Source organism: Nicotiana tabacum, chromosome 7 (genome assembly GCF_000715075.1).
Source record: "Nicotiana tabacum cultivar K326 chromosome 7, ASM71507v2, whole genome shotgun sequence".
Taxonomy (NCBI): domain Eukaryota; kingdom Viridiplantae; phylum Streptophyta; class Magnoliopsida; order Solanales; family Solanaceae; genus Nicotiana; species Nicotiana tabacum.
In genome coordinates, this window is record NC_134086.1 from 113,816,334 (window position 1) to 113,826,162 (window position 9,829).

General features: G+C 35.3%; 1 protein-coding gene and 1 long non-coding RNA gene across 2 annotated transcripts; one reads left to right on the forward strand and one right to left on the reverse strand.

The window, feature by feature from the left end:
• Window positions 1-224: 224 nt before the first annotated feature.
• On the reverse strand, window positions 225-4,284 carry LOC107791496 (serine/threonine-protein kinase SRK2A). Its single transcript, NM_001325519.1, is given in 9 exon segments — window positions 225-867; window positions 1,841-1,939; window positions 2,023-2,127; window positions 2,457-2,549; window positions 2,632-2,724; window positions 2,902-2,955; window positions 3,145-3,246; window positions 3,376-3,450; window positions 3,574-4,284. Coding segments are annotated over 9 exon segments (1,071 nt in total). The 5' UTR covers window positions 3,694-4,284; the 3' UTR covers window positions 225-537.
• A 1,235-nt stretch (window positions 4,285-5,519) lies between these two features.
• On the forward strand, window positions 5,520-6,261 carry LOC107791497 (uncharacterized). The gene is made up of 2 exons (XR_001649284.2): window positions 5,520-5,729; window positions 5,827-6,261. It is a non-coding gene; the product is annotated as an uncharacterized LOC107791497 (long non-coding RNA).
• The last annotated feature ends 3,568 nt before the right edge of the window (window positions 6,262-9,829 follow it).

Consider the following 9,829-nt stretch of genomic DNA (forward strand, 5'->3'; position numbering starts at 1 on the left):
TTTGAAATGTAAAAGTTTAGTTCCATTGATTATCCATAATATGAATCTTATCTATATTTGACCTAATTTTTAAACGTTCATTATCCAACCCATTTTTTTAGTAGATAATATAGGTGGATAACTATTTTCTTTTTCCATAAACAAAACTCACCAAATCTCCTGTTAATTGAACTAAGGCTCATTGCAAAATATAGGCTGCAACTCAAGCTCATTCGAGTCTCAACTTCAGGGCACCATTTCCTTTGTCTCATGGTAACATAATTCACAAGCATCCTTACCAAAAAACTCTGAAAATTTTACAGACTTTTTGAATTCCAAACAACAAGAAAGATAAATTTTACACAACCACGAAATGCCCCACACTTAAAAAGAAAGTGTAACTTTCCACAAGCAAAAAAAGATAATGTAAGGCCTAGGTGAAACAACTTCTACACAACCATGAAATGCTAAAAGCTAGTCTTTCACAAGCCAAAGAAAGATAATTTAGGACTAGGGGTTTGTCCACAGTTCTTTATGAGAAAAGATGATAATGTGCACTTAGGTGAGACGAACTTCTCCGCTTTCATGTGCCTGCTTCACTTGCTTTTCATATTCGTCTTCTTCTTCTTCATCCTCTTCCTCTTCTTCTACATCTCCTTCCTTCTCCTCTTCTTCTTCTTCTCCTCCCCAGCCAAAGCCTGAGACTGAACGGGAAGCTGGAGCGGGAGTCTTTGCCTCTTCCACAATTTTCATGATCTCCTCAACACTCTGAAGTGAAAATGTTGGGTTTTCTCTTCTGTAATAAGCTGCCTGTGCTGCTTCTGTTAATTCCCTCGGCAAATTCTTCAAAAACCATGGGTGAGACTTGATTTCTTTGATTGTGATCCTCTGCAAAAACAAACCTATTCATTAGACAAGCCATGATCTCCTACTTCAAATCTGTTCTAATTTTTCATTTTTCTACAATATGGGTAGAAAATAGGGCGCACAAAGATGAAAGGTGATGATTCATAGTTGGTGTGTATATTTTCTGATTTATCATATCAAAAACATTCTTTATGATGTTGAAAACTTGAACAGATGACCAAGCAGATGCAGATTTCAGTTTTTTCCGAGGGTAAAATCGCAAATACAAACTGCCAATATAATCATAGAAACACTACAGAAAATACAAATAACCATTAAATTGAGATGTCACAGTATTTCCCCTCTGACTATTCTGATGCTCTCCCCTTTTGAAAGAGAAGCCAAGATACTTACAAGTAGTACTTGGTACTGTAGAAGTATCTGGATTAAGAAAAAAGAATCTATCCCAAAAAAAGGGAATAAAAACTACCCCCAAGCTTCCATTTGATTTCTAGGTGGACAAGGGAAAACAGAACGTACAAGAATAAGGCAGGTAGGTAAGAACAAAGAGGATCTAACAGGCTAAACAACAATGCTTAAATTATGGTACTTTAGGACATTAACTCAATCATAGTGGAGGGGTACTGAGACTAGGGATGAAGCTTAGATCCAGCAAAAAAAGTCTTGGAAGGTTGAAGTGATTCTCCATGTTGAAGTTCAGCGATTTGGTTCAGGTAAGGCGATTCAGGAAATCTTATTTGATAAATGGACAATTCAAGATATGTAATTTCATCTTATAAATTGTAACATTGGTCACCTAATTGGAATATAATCTATCGAATGGGCATGGCAGAAATAATATGAATAGGGAGCAAAAAGCCAAGTGTATAGATCCACATTGGGTGAAAACAAATGATGCATTAAATAGGTAACATTTGTATCAGACTGTTAGCTCATTAAGAATTCAAGTAAACTTCCAATAGAACACACCCAACAAGGACAGAAGAGAGCATACCCTTGCTGGATTAGCAACAAATATCCGAGAGAGAAGGTGCCTACAATCTTGTGATATGTGAACATAGTCGGGAATCTTGTACTGTACCGCCATTATTCGCTGGAAAGAGAAACATCAAAGCCAAATTAAAAGGGCAAAACATCACGTGAAGTTCTTTGGATATGTGAAGCCTTCGAACTCACTTGAATAGTTTTCCTAAAATTCTTCGGATCCTCCTGATCTTCAAAAGGATATGCCCCAACCAGCATCACATAAAGTGTCACCCCGCATGACCAAACATCAGCCAGCTGAAATAATCACAAACAGAACTTCAAGGCCTAAGAATAAAATTAGTAAAAAGAGCTTCACTCTTTAGGGAAAGAATGTGGGAGGGTGTAAATAAGATGTAATTTATGCAACTGTGGGAGCATCACCTGTAAATTCAACAAGTCGTAGAACAACTAGTTATAGTGGTTTCTTAACTACTCATAAGAGGAAAAGAAATAAAGCCCATATATTCCAGATTGCTCCATAAGGATGCAAATGCAGCTCCATGCAGATGGATGCCAGACAAAAATCATTTGCATAATGCCCCTCCACCAAATGTAAAAGATCACATAAGTAATTACACAGATACCTTGCCATCATATTCTCTTCTTGATAGGACCTCAGGAGCAATATAAGCTGGAGTCCCAACAGTTGATTTTGGCCTCGAATGCAACAGGGACGACTGCGATTGCATAACAAAAACTATGAGCCTTTCCTAGGGGGATAATAAGTCTATATATATAAATCACCAGAACATCATCAACCTTTGAGTATCCAAAATCACATATCTTCAAGCGTGGAGCTGGACTTCCATCAAGAAGCGTATTCTCCAGCTTCAAATCTCTATGGCATATTTGCTGCAGAGGCAATGGAAGTTTGAAGAAGATTAAGCTCCTTTAAACTAAAAAGATGGCATTTGCAATAAAACTTATACAAATAAGTCCAGGCCTAAGATGTATCTAAATTTCTGTTCATATGTTCACACATAAAGAAAGTTTTTTTTTTTCTTTTGTAAATTCTTGTAAGTTTCTTACCATGTTGTGACAGTAGTGAACTCCTGAAATAAGCTGCTGGAAAAAGTACCTAGCCTGAAGTGACAGCAGCAAGAAACCAAATGAGACAGGCACTGAAGATAGTGAACCAAGTCTCTTAAAATCACAGAAATGTGACCTTTTAAAATCATAGACTTCATTACCATTTCTTTATCCTTCAGAATCCTTCTATATGGTAGTCTGTGTGAGACTGATTATTGACACAGTTAAAATTTTAAAATATACCTCATCTTCACTAAACCTTCCTGCATTGCAAATGCGCTCAAACAGTTCTCCACCAGCTGCATATTCCATAACAATGGCAAGATGAGTGGGAGTCACTAACACCTGTATCTCACAAAACAAATGCAAAACAATTAGGCCAGCTATTCCTTAGATTTTCTTGCCATTTTCAAAACAAACCAATATTATCAATAAAGCATTGCAAAATACTAAAATATAAGCACACAAACTTGCCTCCTTGAATCGAATTATGTTTGGATGCCGAAGCGATCTATGATTAATGATCTCCCTTGCTACATTCTCATCAATCTATAACAAAATGTGACATCTCAATATTAAGAACCTTGGATGATAGTGCTAATTACATGTTTAACTGATAATTAGGGGGAAAAACTAATTGATTTGATGATAAAAGACAGTAATAATACAAACCTTATGTCCTCTCTCAATGTATTTCATTGCCACAAGTTCTTTGGTTTCCTTGTGCCTCATCAGCCTTGCCACACCAAAATTCCCTGACCCTATATCTTTCACAAGCTCGTATTTATCCATTTTCTTATCCTTCACAAACTTCACTATATATTAAAATAAGTACAAAATCCCTTAACTTAAAACCAGAAATCCAGCAAACCCTTTCTAACACCAAACAAAGCCAAATTCTGATGACAGATACCAAATTTGAAAATTAAGGTTTTAAATTTAACACAAAAAAGGATCAATTTTTAAAGAAATTTATAAAATTCCCAGATTTTCCCAAAATTCCAACTCCAGAAACAGCCTAAATCCAACACCTTTAAGCTGAATTACAATATGGTATTTGAAAATCCGTGAATTTAAGAAGAATTAGGGTTTCTTGAGACCAAAAAAGATTAGGAAACTGAGGGAAGAAGACGAAACCGAAATTGAGGTGGAGAAAAAAGAAAGCAAAAGATTAATTAGCAGAAATTTGAAGCTAAAGCAAGGAATCCAATAGTGTGTGTGTGTGTGTGTGTGTGATTTTTTGTGCACGAGACAGAGAGAGAGATTCTAGGGAATAACAGGGACAGAAGTGCATAGAAGTGTGAAATAATAGTAAGAAAGAGAGAAAGGGAATGAAGAATGAAGAAGGAAGAATGAAGAATATATTATTAAAATTGAAAGCTCAAGTGTCAAAGTCTATTTTATGGAAGTATCTCTGTGACTCTGTCTATTTATACTAGTATACTAGTAGTAAGAATATATTTTACTTTATTTTCCTTAAATAATGGATTTATCATTTTATTGAAGTAGGAGTAGTATTGATTTATTTAAAAACTGTGGGCAAAATTTAAGGTTTCAAGGATATGAATTTGTCGGCCGATTTGGGTCAAGATCAGTGAAGCGGTGGCAACAGTCTGATGTCACAGTCCAAATTTTTAAGTGCGGCCCAATCCAGTCCATCATCTTCTTTCTCATTTGGACGGTCAGGATTGAAGTTGGAAAAACTATACAGTATACTTACTCCCACAAATAACGGCCCATAAAATATATATTTTTTATATATTAATATATCATATACATATTTTATACATAATTAATATTTTTATATATATATTTAGCTAGCAAATATAATTATTTTTAACCGATGGCCAATATATAACTTGTCCTTTGAAGTTCATAAATGTTATTGATGTTTAACTTTTGTCCCCCCTTTTTTTTAAGTTTATGCAAATATAGACTCGCGAACAGCTATGGATTGCGCTAGAACTTAAAATTTGTGAGTTTAAAATTTTAATTTTTTTGAGTTATTAGGTTCTAAATTAATAACTTATATATAATATGAATTTTTAAAAATAAATATAAAATTTAGACAAAAATAATTTAATTTCACAGACCCAATAGCTTAAAAGCTAGCTTTGCCCCTGCCAGCAGCTCCTGGCATAACTTCTATTTTTTTCCTCTTCATCCTTACACAATTTTTTGTTCTATTGTTTTTGTAGAGTATTTTTCGTTCAATCGAGAATATCAACTAAAAATTAAAAGTAAGATTAGATTTATTTTAAAGAAAGAAAGACAATGGGAAACAACAAAAAAAAACAATTATTAAACCCATAGCTCATATTTGGCTCTAAGATCTATTCTTCTTTTTCATGCTAATACTCAACAGCAGTAAATCACTAAAGTATTTATCGTACAGGCAGAATGGCCTAAATGGCACTTATACTTGTGTCACTTTGTTATGTCAGTCCTCAAATTTAATAATTTGCCAATTAAATATTTATACTCATTCAAACCGTGTATACTAAACACTTATGACAGGAGATTATCAGTGCGTGTAATACAATCTCCTACACGTAGAACACCACGTCAAGAAAATTAAACCACTTAGGCTCCAGGTCCCCCCCCCCCCCCCCAAAAAACCAATTCTTCATATGTTCTTCATCTTTCAAGATTAACCCAGCACCTTTCATGGCTTCTCCCACGATGAGCAATCATACTCTCTCTTTTCTTCCTACAATTCCTATAAAACCCATTACGAAATGCACAAAATCATATCATGATTTTTCCCAAGCATAAAACTCTTTTTGGGAGCTCGAACGCAGATAAACTCACCCCCACCTTAGAATCCGGTGACTGTTGCTTCACTCCTCATCTCTGTCGTTTCTCTTCTTCATCGTCCCTTCCCCCCTATTTTATTTTCTCTAACTGTTTGTTAGTTTTTTACAGGTCTGGAGCCGAATAAATTAGATCTGGCCGAAAATATAACTTTTCCGGGACCTTCATTCCACCACAACATTTGTCGGCGACTTCCGCTCTTCCTTTTATGTTATTAAACCCCAAATAAACTTAGGCAAACTATCAGATCTTAGTAAAAAATTTGGCCGGAATTTAATTTCGCTTGAATACTTGCTCTTCCTTCTAATTCTGTTGTTTCTGTATTACTTTGACAATAGTTCATATATTTGTTCTTTGTGCAGATTTGGGGAATGAGAAAATTTTCACTTTGGTTTGTATAGAGATAATTATTGTTTCTTTTGATTTTAGTATTTTTTTAATCAAACCCAGTGTATTCACCCGCTTTTAAAAGCGCGTGACCACACATTTCATCTGGCTCAGCAAAATAAATGCACATACGTTTGGTCAACGGCCAAAGTGGTTTAATATATAAGTTTTGATCAAGTAGAAATGTCTGGATGAAAACAAATGAAGCAGAGGGACCGGCATGACAAAGTGGCATAAGTACAGGTGTCATTTAGGTCATTCTGCCTATTGTAAAAAATGAAAGAAGCAGAATATAAGATGAAGACCTCAAACAACCACAACTTGCAACAACTGTATAAGTGTTATAAAACAATAAAAAAAAGTATTACAGAGAAAAGTATAGAGAGAGAATTCTTATTGATTTGGGATCAATTACAATGGAATAGAACCCTTCTATTTATAGGGAAAAAGTGACTTAGCTACCAAGTAACAAATCCTAAGATCTCTCTAAAATATAGACATTCACCTTAAATGGAATTCTATTTATAACACTCCCCCTTAAATGTCTATTCAACAGATAATGTACCTCGTTAAAACCTTAACTAAAATAAAACCTAGTGGGAAAAAATTCTAGAGAAAGAAAAAGAGTACATATATCTAATAATACGCCTTTTGGTTGCCTCGTTAAAATCCTTGCAAGGAAAATCCAGTGGGACAAAACCTTGTAAGGAAAAAAGAGTACAACGCGTATTAACTCCCCCTCTGAGAGCATCAATTCACATCTTTGAGCCTACGCATCCCAATCTTGTACACTAGCTTTTTGAAGGTTGACATCGGTAGAGATTGGTGAACAAATCAGCCGTATTATCACTTGAATGAATATGTTGCACCTTGAAATCACCATTCTTGTATATATGTAATCTCTTCATATAATGTCGTGGAATAACCTTTTCAATATCTCCGTAGAGGTATTCTCGTTGTTTATAGTTATAGCAAGATACATATGTGCACAAATAGCACTTAGAATGTGGTACTTCATGACCAAAAATTGTATATACTTTAAGCGATTTAAATCCATCAAGGATTGTCATATAAGTCATATAATAGACTTTAATTATATGCATATCAAGTTTTCATATCATGCTAGATAAATAAGATATCGAAAACTGATTGCACATATCATTGACTTTATACTTTCAAGTGTTTGAACTGTAGGTCTAAATACTTGTCTTTCATATGAAACCAATTCTACTCGAACTGCATCTATTCTATTTGGCCAATATTTTTGTGTCTGTATTCGACAAACTTAAGATCTTCATCTATACTTAGCGCTATCATAGATGTCATCGACAAACATTTTATATCGGTTCCAACATTTTCATAAAGACATGACATGGAGATCTCTTCATTCATATTTTCAGGTATCTGAATCTCTCTTGAGATTTTATGAAGTATTATATTATGTGATCTTCTAGATCACTTGCCTCCTTATTATGATCATTTGCTCTTCTTCTTTATCAAGAATTTTATTTGAAACAGATTTGTCTATACGCTTTAAGCGTACCACAGACTTTGTCCTTCTAGAACTTATTATAATAGGAGCATTTGCAGTGAGAATATAGTTACTTTTTTTGGGTCAGCAAATGCGTCTGGCATGCTTTGCAATATATTGCAGATGAATTATCTTTTTATGAACTTCAAGTTCTTATTATCTTATTCGAGGATCTAGATGTATAAATAATAATCCATTCCATGTAACTTTTTATCAACTGTTTATCATGTTTCCCCCTCATGTTAGAAAAACTAACTTGCTTCCTCAACTTTGAAAATCCATCCTTGTGCGTTATTATGTTAATTAAAATATACAACGCACATCAATAATAATAATAAGATGGAAGTATTTAGTCATGACCCTGAACCAGTTATGATGGGAAAATATAATATACTTTCGTATATAATGTATGTCAACTGCTATTGATAATTTATTCTCATAAGCAATAATTTAGCTATTAAGCGGAGGCACTCAATAAATTATTTTCCTAAATTAACTGTGATGTAAACCAACTTATCAAAATAAACTATCTTGAATATAAAATCTAAAAATTATGCTCTAAACTAAAGTATTGAGCAACTTACCTCGCAAACACCATCTTAGTTGGGATTATATGGTATACATGGCAGGTGAATAGGCCCATATTCACCTTTGATATTTTCAGTATTCATGGGATTCAATCTCAATTTTAGTTGGTCTACTAATTAATGAGAACAAACAGCATAAGAGAATTCGTGAAGAACTTTGTAGTTCTTTAATATTTAACCATGTGAATTCTCTTTTTTTTTTGCACATCATACTTAAATTAATATGGATAAATCAATCGTGTCAACTGAATAAATTATCAATATTGATAAACTTTAGGTTTACAATTGTGTCAACTCTGGAACCCACCAATTTTCTTTCTTCGTTGTTGACATGATCTTACACAACCTACCCGCCGAATTCCTCGAAATCCTTTTGTTAGCATTTCATGAACACTCTGAATTTCTAGCAGCATTCACATATTCGACTTCTTACTGGATAGTCAATAAAATCCTTCGCAGAAGTTTCGCCAATCACGCGACCGCTGACCTGCTCACAAGAGATAACCCACCTGTGAAAATTATACGCCGACATCTTTCAACGTCGCTGCACGGGGTACAATCACTACGACTTCAATAACCCATCCTGAGTCCGTACTCATTCACCCACTGTACTCATTTGTTCACTTCTTATGGACATCAACTAAATGTGCGACAATATCTTTCAATTCAAAGTTATATGACATCCTTTTTTGTATCAAGCAACTCCCTTTCTGTTGTATCCAATCTCCCGCCGTATAATAGCCAATATTTCAAATTAAGCCTGTGGACCCAATCACCGTCCGCTAAAATTCCCAAACCACTCTAAACTTTTTCTCAAGGTGTGAGTTATCTTGCCACTGAACCCATATGCTACTCTTCAACTCTCCCACTTTGGTCGAACTCGCTCTTTTAAGCAACTACTTGACTTTTGCTTCTTACACCTGGCCTTCTAGAAATTTAACCACCTCCTGATACTTCCCACATGTCCTTCCTCATCCTTTGTTGCCCAGTTGTTGCCTTAGATCAATATCTATCTCTGTAGAACTTAACCGATAGATTGCTACTAACTTCAACCCTTTCCGAAGATCCTCCTTCTCGAGCCGTCAACATTAGAAATACCCATATAATCCTGAACTACCGCACCCGGCGATCTCTGACAGCTTTTTCTCCAATATTATCTCACAATATCCTGCCCCAAAAGCGAATTGTAGAAGATCATAACACCGGGTAACTTAACACAGTCAATCGAGGACGATGATACCACGTCGCAGATAAATGTATCATTTATGGTTGGCGAGAAGGTCCTCTTGAAAGTCTCGCCAATGAAGGGCATCATGAGGTTCGGGAATAAGGGCAAGTTGAGCCCAAGGTTTATTGGTCCCTTTGAGGTGTTGAAGTGAGTTAGGGAGGTTGCCTATGAGCTTGCCTTATCCCCCAGCTTATCGGGAGTTCATCTAGTTTTTCATGTATCGATGCTTCAGAAGTATCACGCCGACCTATCACATGTGTTGGACTTCAGTACTATTCAGTTGGATGAGAGTTTGGGTTATGAGGAGGAGCCAGTTGCCATTATTGATAGACATGATCGCCAGTTGAGGTCCAAGAGGATTTCTGCAGTGAGGGTCCAGTG